Source organism: Patagioenas fasciata, chromosome 12, assembly GCF_037038585.1.
Source record: "Patagioenas fasciata isolate bPatFas1 chromosome 12, bPatFas1.hap1, whole genome shotgun sequence".
Classification (NCBI taxonomy): Eukaryota; Metazoa; Chordata; class Aves; order Columbiformes; family Columbidae; genus Patagioenas; species Patagioenas fasciata.
In genome coordinates, this window is record NC_092531.1 from 25,984,608 (window position 1) to 25,996,734 (window position 12,127).

Genomic DNA, 12,127 nt, shown 5'->3' on the forward strand with positions numbered 1-12,127 from the left:
AGAATTATTAGCACAACGAATTCTGGAGGAGACTCACACTTCAAACTGAAGCATTCTTTGCCTGCTGTTTCATTCACAACCAGGGAACCTGAGCAGTTAAAGATCCTGAGTATCGCTAAGTTAAAATCAGTAGAAGGATGAACTTCAAACATAATCTAACCTGGGTGAAAAAAACAGCTTCTACTCTCTCTGCCTTCTTGGATGAAATTAAGACTCCTATTTTACAGACATAGTTGATGAAAAGAACAACAGCCGAGGCAAGGAGACATTCGGATATGGGATGGAGCTGTGACCAGGAGGAGGCTCCAGCACTGGATGGAGGACGGGTCTTGCTGCCAAGAGCCGAGGACGCGGCTCTGAACGGGGAAACCCGCAGCTCCTGCAGCTGTCGTTCTGCAGCCCCCACCCAGAACTGGCCTTCAAGTCTTGGAAAGGCTGGTGCTGTACCCCACCTGTACCGACTGAGCTGCTGAACAGCACTAGAGAAGGGCTGGTGCTGTACTCCGCCTGTACCGACTGAACTGCTGAACAGCAGTAGAGAAAGGCTGGTGCTGTACCCCACCTGTACCGACTGAGCTGCTGAACAGCAGTAGAGAAAGGCTGGTGCTGTACTCCGCCTGTACCGACTGAACTGCTGAACAGCACTAGAGAAAGGCTGGTGCTGTACTCCGCCTGTACCGACTGAACTGCTGAACAGCACTAGAGAAAGGCTGGTGCTGTACTCCGCCTGTACCGAATGAACTGCTGAACAGCACTAGAGAAATGCTCGTGCTGTACTCCGCCTGTACCAAACAAACTGCTAAATAGCAGTAGAGACTAAAAACGAACCAACAATAATTTCATGTGTCTGTATCAACGGCCTGAAAAAAGCGTGTTTACTTTTAAAGACCTAAATAGAAGGTATATCAGAGATTCTTCCCATTCAATAAACACCGAAAAAAGCACATAGAAACCAAAACTGTCCGAACTATATTGTGCATCTGAATTTAGAACACGTGTCATCCTCACTGCCTTCTTGACCAGTGAATCCTATCCTATCCCTCCTAATGTTTTGGAGGAGTCTGAGATGGCGCCTGTGCAATTTGATTTTGTGTAAAAATACACACCAAATCAGATTTCTGCTACATTAAGGAGTTCTCTGGTAAAATATATGATGCATGGAATGAAATAAGCTGTAGTTCTAGAACGAGTCTTTAAGCTTACTTCCTTTAGTACTTGACCACTAATATTAAAGACTACTGGATCAAAATACAGTTTTAATTGGATATATAGGACATGATACAGTGGTATAGTCAAACCACAGGTTGGATGCTAAAATACAACATTGATTTGTATTCTTTTACTGGAAATATTTGTAATGTGAAACTCAGATATAATACACTCATTTCAATGCACACTGAGGACAGAGGAAAGCTGCTGCTGTCACCAGCCCATACCCAAAGTCCATTCATCAAACAAATGTTAGATTAATTGGTTTGCTGTTTCACAGACTAAAATGAGATTACGGATGAATCTAATTCTCATTAATAGTGATGAAATGTTGATTACACAATAATTTCTTGCACTGCTTATTGCTAATGCACGTACACACAAAATTAGCCTGCAAGAGAATATTTTAAAGCAGCCTGAAGTAAGTTTAATAGTTTAATGAATTTTGTTACGTGCATGAACTTGTCCAAGAGCACAAAACTTCAAACGAATGATCAACAGAGTCAGAGCTGCCGTTTGGGTCCTTTTTGTCTGTTGAAATACAAAGTCAGAATGAATATTTGAACTAATATGCAAAGGCAATAAGATGACAATAAGAAAGGAAACACCGGAGACAGAAGAACCCTTCTCTTTATCTGCACTTCCTTGGCCACACGTGAAGGCTCTGGGCAGGAAGGCTCAGGTGATGGGGACACTGTCCCACGGAGCCACTGCCTGCAGCCGGGCCCATCCCCGAACCCGGCCACCAGCAGCGCCCGAGCCCCCGCGGCCGTCACCGCGCTCCCGGCGAGCGGGCCGTTCATCCCGCCTCCCATCCACTCGCCGCTATCGAAGGGACGCCTCATGTTAACAAACACATCGCTATCTTCTAGATAAGTCTGCGACAATTCTTTACACTAACCCATGGAATCCAATTGCCACCATTAATTTCGCCCTGGTATTTATCAGCAGTAGCTTTTTTCCTGCAAGAACCAATTCATTTAATTGAAAAGTTTAAAGAGCTCCAAAACCACACACACAAGATTAGGTTATAGCTAATATCTTTCAAATATACTTGAATCATTAGCAGTTTCTTAAACTAGGAATTTTTAAGTGCAATCCAGAATTTATTGCAGCCCAGTCTTAGTGGTGTGATTTTTCACATTTAAACCTTTCACAAGTCTAAGAGGCACTTAAAATATTCTGCATTTAGGAATAAAGCCCGTACTTTATGCTTTCCTTTCACTTTTCCAGTTTTTGGCATTCCTAGAATATCCCATACATCAGTTCTTCAATTTAATATCTGAGCATGAGCCTCTTCAACACATGTACCCTCACGGGTTCTCCTAAAAGATGAATAAATCCAGTTCTTCTATCCAAACTAAGAGAGGCATGCAGTGCCAGCCGAGCTCGCGAGCTCAGCGCTGCTCAGGCGCCGTGGCTTCGGCTCCCGGTGCATCGGGAGGAACAGGCGCCCAAGGGTGCCCCGCAGGAGCCCGCTCGGAGAGCCCGGTCCCACACGCCTGAGGGTGACGGAAACTGCCCCCCGGCTCACCCTGCAAGCCTGGAGATCCCCCAAGGGTGACCGCGGCAGGACGGCTCCAGGAGACACGCGAGCTGCTGTTGGGGACGCACGGAGCCACGTCAGCTGCAGGAGGGGCTGTCCCGCTTCCTCGTGTGCGAGCGCTGGGCGATGCAACGAGAACAGTGGCGCTACCACCGGTTTTCTTCCCATCAACAGCTGGTTATGGACTAGGTATGTACGTCATACGAGCAAATACGACAAAGGAAAGCGAATGAAGAATGGCAGCAAACGCCCTCTCAGCTTGTGGAAATAAGAGTGGGTAACTAGATTGTTAAGATTTTAAAATCACCGCGCCTGACCCGCATGGCAGTGGAAAACACCAACAACCTATTAAACAGTATCATTAACCTGCGATCATTAGTGATGAGGAAAAAGGCAAGAAGGGATAAAAGTGCAATGTATTTTTGCAGAATTATGATGAATGTCAAAAAAAACACGGAAACCTCAGCTGCTTTGAAGAACTGGAGCAAAGCTTGCGGAAAAATCAATGTTAAGATTGCTATCAATATGTTTGGAACAGGTCCAAAATTATTATCCCTGACATTAACATAAAGAAATTGCAACTGTTTGCATTTATATTTCCTTTTAGCAACAATGGGAAAAGTACCGGGACGGAACGCAGTTAACCCCTTCTCTGGCAGCTCCACACACCTAGCTTTTTTGATTCCTTATCTCTGGAAAACGCATTATGGTTTGAGGGTTTTTTTGTTTGTTTTAATTCAATTAACAAACAATCCCGTTCGTACGGAAGCACAGAACGCAATATTGCATTTAAATAATCTGGTGAGTGGAGTTGTTCTCCAAACGCCGTCACCCGCAGCCACGGAGCGAAGGACGCGGAAGCTCCCGAAGGAGCGGGAGCTCTGACAAAGCAACTCCACATTATACTGGAAACGCCAAAGGTAAAACCGAAGGTCAGACCCTGAAAGTTCTGTGTGTCTTCCTAAAGAAAACAGATTTCTACTCCAGTCAGTAGAAGCTGAATGAAAGAGGGTTAAACATCTCCGGACCAACCTATTCATTCCAATTAAACAAAAATGCAATACGATACAATGACGATGGCAGCCGAGATTCAGGTACTTCTACTTCAGGTCAGAGTGCACAATCCCAGTCTTGAATTATGACTTAAAAACCCAAAACAATATTTAACCTTTACCTTGATGTCACACAAGGTGACAGCTGCTGCACAACCCATAAATCCAGAGTATTTAATCAGACACAAGACGACACACCTACCGCATGAAGACTAAGCCCAGACAGAACCACGCTGCTGTGGACCTGCTCCCGGACGGGCTCCTGGCAATTCCTGCGTATCATCACATGCCACAAAGAGTTTTAGTCTTTAACATATTAGAAATCACAAAAAAACCCCACAAAACACCAGCACATCATTGAATTCTGAATAAACCCATCAAGTTCTGGGGTGCCTATCAGAGAACAACACAAAACAAGAATATTCATGTTATTTATGTACTGTGAAAAATAAAGCAACAAGCTAGAACATGAATGGAAATGAGAACAAGAAGAAAGTTAACAGGATAATACCCACAGTGTAAAATCACCTTCCCCATCTTTCTGCACGTTCTCTGCCTCTTACAGAATACATTAAATTGCTGAACAAATAGTTCAAAAAATCCAGCTGCTCTACAGAAGAGTTGAGCTCATGAGGTACGAAGAGTCCCAGCCAGTATAAATGCACATGAACCTGTGTTCCCTCTGGCAAAGCAATCCTCCAGTTTGCTGCATTACCTCCCAACAGCAGGGTAAGAACAGAACGACAGCAAAAGTCTGTTACTGGACACAAACAGCCAAACTCCCCTTTGGGAGAGCGGAAAGCTGCGGTGACTCCCTGCATCCACAACCTGTGTGCGCCTCGGTACCCAACTGGAGTTCACCAGCGGCCGGCCACGGGCCCCGCCGTACTCACTGCAGCGCTCTTCACGTAGGAGAAGGGGTTCTGCAGCCAGCACAGGAGGTTTGCAAACAAACCCGAAGACCTGAACACATCTGAGTTCGCAGATATCTGCAACTGCTGCTTCATTAGTCTCATTTTTGTTGTAGCCCGTGTCAAAGCAGCACATTGAAATACACCCCGAAAACGCAGGGAACATTAAATCAAATCCCTGCATGAACCTTAGAGCTGGGGATGTTTCAGTTCCAATGCATCTTGTCCCAAACCACATTCACAGCAATAATTCGGAGCAATCTTCAGTGTTCAAACTGTGTACAACAGCCTCTCCAAGGGCTGCGCTGTGCAGCACCAGCCCAAGCCACAGAGGCCCCGTCCTGCTCCCCGCCTGGAGCGGGGGTCGCTGATCGCTTCCAGCGCCCTGAGCAAGCAGAGCGGTAACAAATTTTCATGACAGACACACACACTCAATGAGATTATAAATTAGTTTCCCAGGAGAAGGCTCACTAATAAGATTGAATCTAAAATTTAGGTCACTTAATTTTAAGACTCAGCTAATGGGCTAGAAAAAAAAAATAATATAACTTCATAACATAAATTCAGGTTCAATCTCTTTTACCATAAACATTAGCACCACTGTAAAGTTGCAAAGAATAAGCTGCTTGTAAAATGAAATGATCTAATTGTAAAACACATTTGGAATCTCCTTGCAGGGAGGTTACTTCTAAAAGAAAAAAGATTCTGTATTACATTATGAAGTTATAAAATTTAAGCAATTAATTCTTAGTGCTGTACAAGTTCTGATGTCATAGAAAACATAAGTTTGTAAAACTCTTCAATGTGATTTACTGATTCTACTTGCAAAACACTGCTTCCTTTATTTGCAGAAGTATCTGCAATACCAGAACTCCCACACGGTCCAAGAAACTTGACTTTTTTCTTTAATATTTAGTGGTGAGAGCTTGACAATCACGTAAGGAAAGTCACAGCCTGGTAAGGTCACAAATGAGCCGTTTGGCTTGTCTTACGCAGAAATAAACCATTATGAACTTGTACTCCTGGCTTGTTCTGAGCAGGGGGGAAACTTCTTACAACAGAATATACCAACGAATTTCCCCCCCTTGTCACAGCACCGTTCGCGATGGTCGCAAGCCCCCGTCCCCGGCAGTGCCCCGGACTCACCGCTGCCGGTGCGCGTCCCCGTGTCCCCGGCGCTCGGCGTCCCCCGCGGGGCGGTGGCGGAGCTCTGCGCCTCTGCCAGCAGCGCGGCCTGCAGCGCCTCGGCGACCTGCGGGAACGCACGCGGTACTGACGGCACCGGGACCCCGCGGCGCAGCCAGCCGGTGTCTTCAGTACCTACTGCAGAGGTTTAGTCTGTTCCGGTGAACGTCATGAGAAAGTCAGCACTTACCAGCACCTTCCAGACAGCGACAACCATGTCTCTGCACACATACTGAGGGAAATGTCAGCTGAATACAAACAAAATGGTGCAAGTTTTCAATTGTGACTGCTGCCCACTAATTGAACATTAATTTCCGTATCTCAAAACTAGAAGCAGTCATCTACTGCCTCTGTGATTTCAAGGGATCATGACCATATACATTAGCAAAGCACATGGTGATAACAGCTTTATCTTTATTTTTTCCACGATGTGTGTGAAAATGCTTCATAGACTGAATAAGGATCTTGTATTTTAACTTTTTCAGAATTTTCAGTGTCTAGTCTCTCTGGAAATCTTAGAGGATGTTTTCTTGTTAGTGGTGATCCTTTACTCCTCCAGCTCGACCATCTTTTTTGTGTAACAGAGTGATACTATTCCTCAAACCCCTCCACAGGAGCATCTGCAGGAATTACGAACAGCCTATAAACGCCACTTGCAGTGGCTGATGTGCCACGTATGGGCGCTAAGACAATGAAGCACAGAGATTGTATAACAGTTATCACTTCTCTTTACTCCAGCAGAGGAGCCCAGAGAACTGACAAAGTTTAAAAACAGAGACATTGAGAAAGCACATGGAGACCTGACACAAAGGCCAAGATTCCGCAGCCCCCAGTCTAATCCAGCGCGGTGCGGAGCAGCAGCGCGTGCACATCTCATTTGGTGTTCCCCATTCCCCATCAGGAAGGTGTTCGTTCATTCCCGAGCAACAGACAGAGAATCTAAAGAGTTCCCAGGACAGTGCACCCCACCTCAGCTTAAATACAAATTTAAATTTAACATACAAAATTTAAGTTAAATACGTTTATATGATATACTATAAACACTCTATTAAAACATTTGAGGTGAATATGAAGCTGACGTGCAGACCCCCTCAAGCCGCCTGGACAGAGCCGGCTGCGTCTCATCACGTACAGTGAATTTGCGGGCTGTCCTCAATCACGTTTCCAGCTGCCCTTGTAAATTCAAACCATTAAGCAGAACAAAGGCTGCAGGTGTCCTTTGTGACAAAATCCTTTATTGTCGACAAGCACACTATGGCCAGGTCCACAGTGCGAAAGTTCACAGCAAGCGAACCCAGCCCTGTGTGTTCTGACATAGCGCAAACCTTCACCTTGTTATCATAGCACTTTATTTTACCGGGGAAACCAGCTTCCAATTCCTCACATCCACACAAGCCTGAGCCTGGGGATTACAGGTCCTGACTCTACCGAAGACTCCTACAATATACCTACAATAATTAAGAAAGAGAAGGAAACACAGACACGTCCTTATTGTCCTGGGAGAAGTTTTGACAAAACAGCACCCTTACAGAGGTACACGACAGAGCTGGCACATCGTGTGTTCATGGTGCTGTGGTCTGCTGAGGACCCGGCCCTGGCCTGGATCAGACTGCACACCCTGCATCGCTGCGCTTGCCAGGCAGGCTGCCCCTATGCCTGAGAAAGTATAAATAGCATATGTCCAACTACAAATAGAGGTGCCGGGGGGTGAAAAGTAATTGTTTGACTCTGCAGCAGCAAAGCTAGAGAACAATTCAAAAAGAACTGAACAAACATTAAGGCAAGCTGTACTGTTACACCCATCCTGAGCTATACCGGGCTCCCTTTCTACGCTTTATCACTGACTTCCAAGGATTACCTTTGTCTCTATGAGCAGAGGACTCAGGAGAGGAGTCGGCAGACAGCAGGGCTGGTTTCTGCTCAGCCCATCACAGCACCGAGCCCCGCACCCCGCGCCTCCCCGGCGCCCTGCGGCTGCCGCCTCGGGAAGCAGGAACACAGAGCCAACACCAGGCTCCTCGCGCCCAGCCCGCGCTCCCCCAGCCCTGGACAGCGGCTGCAGGACAGGTGTCCAGACCCCCACACTGGGGGCAGCTTGGCTGCGGGTAGATTCAACACCACGAACACGAGCGCAGTCAGAGCACCCCGGAGAAATCGCTGTGAACGTGGGCGTCGGTACAGGAGGTACCAGCGCAACAGGACCACTCTGCAACGGCCTGAACGTGCAGCGGCCTACGCTTTGAAAGCAAATGCCTCCATAACATCTCAGATTCACCCGACCTTATTTTAGATATTAACGGAAATGAAGTAACTGAAGTGAGAAAAAAATAGACGTGCACTGCAGGAACTGACAGAAAGAGATGAGAAAGTCCTGAGATGATTCATTCCTCCTAAAATCTCAGCAGTCCCTCTGTTGTCTGTCGTTTCCCACTGCTGAGAGGGAGGTTAGAGCAACTACTTTCTTCATGCAGATGATTATGTCAGAGATCTAAACACGGTATCAACAGTTTCCCTACAGGGAGACTGCGCTAAATGTTAACCTTTGGTAGTGAAGCTGCCAGCTTATTAAAGTTCTGTGCAGAACTCTGCCATGTTTAGTACTGAGTTCCTCTGCTGAGATCAGCACAAAAACAGGAGAGCGGCCAGAGACAAGGTCACTTGGCTTTACAAATGCTTGTCCAGCTCCGGAGCAAGAGACATCGGAACAGGAAGCTTACTTGTCTATAATAACTTTGTGAAGACAAAGGACTCAAGTCTCAGGAAAATCAACCTAACGAGAACAAACTTCACTCAATGAGATTTATAAAGATTTTAGAGCAGGAAAAAAGGAAGCGAATAATTTCCTATTGTATTCTTCCTCTCAAAATGCCTGAATAAAAGCACAGGGAGAAGGCATCTATCACTGAAGACTCAGGAGCTAGGAAGAGCAAGGAAATCATTACCCAAGAAACCCACCGCAGCCTGACTATTCTGATAACTTGCATCAGCACGATGCACGATGATGACCTCTTTTAAAATCTAAGGACGATATTTTTAAGACGTTAATTTAAGGCCTCCCTCGGCCCTTCGGCCGGGCAGCAGAGCCATCGGCAGCGTTTCCAGCGGCCCTGTTGCACAGAACACGTTACAGCGCTGGGAGGAGGTGAGGAGTCAGTAAGTGGCACGTCCCCTGGGTCCTGTCTGAGAGGGGTTATCTGAGAACGGCAAAAACGTTCAGAAAGCAGGTACCCAGTGACGTTTTGGGCAGGTGTACAGGAGTGGTTAACTGCGCTGCTCAGGATTAATAAGTTGGCCATAAACCTGTGTTTGTATAAAAACCCCTATAATTTTACGTAAACTATTGGTTGCTGAATGCCCACGCCTATTGCCAACGTCACAAATTATTCTGGATATTTCCCCAACTTTCCCATATCTAAACATGTACTTTAAGGTAAAATAGTTTCATGTGTAGCATACTTCATAGTGAAATATTCATCTGCTTTCCGTAGATCTGAATGGCACAGTTTATGCAACAATTTCACCTTAAATCCATAACTATTATGTCACATTCCAGATACAGATAGTAAATTCCGGCTATGCTATGTAAGGATCACCGGGAGCAGGCGGCGCGGGCGATCTCCTACCTTCACGGACTGGTCGCTCCAGCAGCGGACGAGTCTGAACAACGAGGCGCTCCCGAGGCCCGGGCAGCGGAACCGGGCGCAACCTGGAACACACAGCCCGCTGTGAGCTGACGGACACCGCGGGGCACACAGACAAAGACACTGCACAGCTCGCTTTCTCGCTTCAGCAACGCCTCTGGGAAGATTTGAAGAAGCGTCATTTCTTAGCCTGCGCTTTCATCTGGTGCAATAAGCACAAAGGGTTTAGACAGCGTACTGTTTGAATATTTACTCTTATCCTAAATCACATCAGTCTTTTTGTTTGTTTTGAAAAACACAGAGGTCTGACATCCCACACCGTATGTTTTCATCATCATTTTCTAAAGATACTGAGAACACTTTCCGATCTGGACTACTTAACCATGGATTTTACTCGTTAAGTTCTAGAACTACTTGAACATGTGTTTCTTTACCTTTAAAAGAGTAGTTAGCACATTTGGTGACACTTTGCAGTCACTGTCCTGCCCAGGGCAGCAATCCGGCGCGGTCCAGCGCCAGCGCCGCACCAGCTCCGCTCGCAGGTGACAAAGGTGTCACAGCTATGGGTGTGCAGGTGAGTTTTATTGCAGCCCGTCCTGACTTTTCAGACTATTTTCAAAGCAAGGCACAGTTAGAACCAGCAGCTGTGCTGGTTTAGCCCACTTATTCCTCATTTGGACTTCAACAGACAAATGTGACGTCTCGGTACTTTGCTCCTGTGTTTGTTACCAGGCGTGTACATTGGGTAAATCGGTCGCACAATCTTTTGAATCCACACAAGAATCTCTGACTGCCAGGACCACGTAATATCTTAGGAAGAGGAAACTGAACCCTAAGTAGCAACCGTAAGTGTTTCAGTAACACCAAGGTTTGCAAGCGTCCTGAACACACCAGGCACAGACAACTCACTTAAATGTTGGATTCCTGCAGCAAAGACTGGAGTTTGAAAACCTGCACATTGCAAAGCGAACAGGGTGCCTCGTGTGGTCTGAATGGGAGCAGTGTGCTCTTCAGTAAATAACTATCAATACAACCATGCCGATACCTAACACAATATGATGGGGATATTAAGGTTTATTTACATACGAGATGGTCAAGATTTGACTTGAAAGAATTTTTGTTATCAGCCTGGACAGGACTTGGTCTGCAACAGGAACACCGTATTTGTTAGGAAATGTATACTGATAAACACCCATATTCTGTTTAGGTTTTTATCTAAGCACTGTTCAGTTAGTTGCATACTGTAAAAACAGACTTAGACCAGCTTGCAAAGCCAAGACTGGCAAACAACTGCCTGTGCAGAGCAGAGCTCGCTTCATCCTGCTCCATGCGGAGGTCCCAGGTACCGAACGCTGCGCACGGCTCCCGCGCCACGGGGCAGCGGCTTGCGGGGAGGGCGGGATGGGTTATCGGGTGTGCGGTAACAGCTGAGGGAGAACGGGGATGGGAGACTGTTTTTATTATTCCATTCCTGTTTTCCAGATCGCTGGACAATGTCTGTAGAAGCTCAGCTGAACGCTTTGCCATCGCAGAAAATGCACCTTCCACTCCAGTATCACTTGATACACTTCTCACTCCAGCATCACTTACCAAGGTTTTGTTGACATGTTTTTTGTGATATTAACAGCAGAAAATAACAGAATAATCCAGTTTCTGTATTTGCAAGCTGGACCTGCTCAAAGCTCAAGACTATAACTCTTTTCATGACTGAAATTAAACGATGTACTTTAGCAACATAAAGGATACCAAAAAAATAACAGCTAAAAGCAAATATTGACACTCGTTCATATACTTACTGCTGGGTAGCTCGCCATGAAAACTGGGGAACGAAGGTGTTAGAGCTTCTGTATTTTGCCGTTTGTCATGTACAGATTCCGATTTCTGTGGACTAAAAGAACACGGAACTGTTAAACACACAAATCGTACGCTTAATGTCGACACTGCCGGCTCCATCAACTACAACTGAGCTTCTCCTCAACAGTCACTTGCACCCGTTTGCCCACAACTTGGTATTGAAACATTCACACCTACACAAATACTGGAAAGTACCATCCACACTCAGGAACTTATGTTGTATTAAAAATAAATTCACATGTGAAGAACTGAATTATTTTCACAAAGGACTTGTGCCGTTCTTCCTATAACAACGGAAAAAAGTTAAAGGGAAACTAGCAGCTCTATTTTTATATAGGTTTCTATTTTTTCACGCTGTTAAATAATTTAAAATATTACAATACTTGGGTTTTTAGTAAATGGCTACAATTTAGGAGACTGTATATGGACTGCTCTCCAGTGCTGTGTCACTATAGCTCAGCAGCCTCACCCTTGAGGACAAGGGACGCGGACGGAGGGGAAAGGAAGAGAAGCAGCTCTGCAAACCTCTGCGCTATTTTCAGCTCTTTCTCTTAAATACATTGCTATAGTGACCCTACACAACTTACATTTAGATGTCATTCTAAATTACTACATTTCACCTTCCAAATTCACTACAATCAACAGAAAGTCGTAATATTTGAAAAGCCTTGTGCTATGAAACAAGCCTGAAAGCTTTCGGCTTGAGAGCTTCATCTTACAGATACAAAT

General features: G+C 45.7%; 1 protein-coding gene across 3 annotated transcripts in view; it reads right to left on the reverse strand.

Moving 5' to 3' along the window:
- Positions 1-12,127, reverse strand: part of WDR72 (WD repeat domain 72) — an 86,878-nt gene that overhangs the window by 26,781 nt on the left and 47,970 nt on the right. For all 3 annotated transcript variants that reach the window (XR_011741147.1, XM_071814124.1, XM_071814125.1), the window contains exons 16-18: positions 11,341-11,432; positions 9,527-9,609; positions 5,865-5,970 (exon numbers count right to left, since the gene is read on the reverse strand). Coding sequence is in view for 2 of the 3 variants with exons in the window: in XM_071814124.1 (XP_071670225.1) it covers positions 5,865-5,970; positions 9,527-9,609; positions 11,341-11,432 (281 nt within the window). In the remaining variant the exon portion in view is untranslated. The remainder of the gene's footprint in view (positions 1-5,864; positions 5,971-9,526; positions 9,610-11,340; positions 11,433-12,127) is intronic.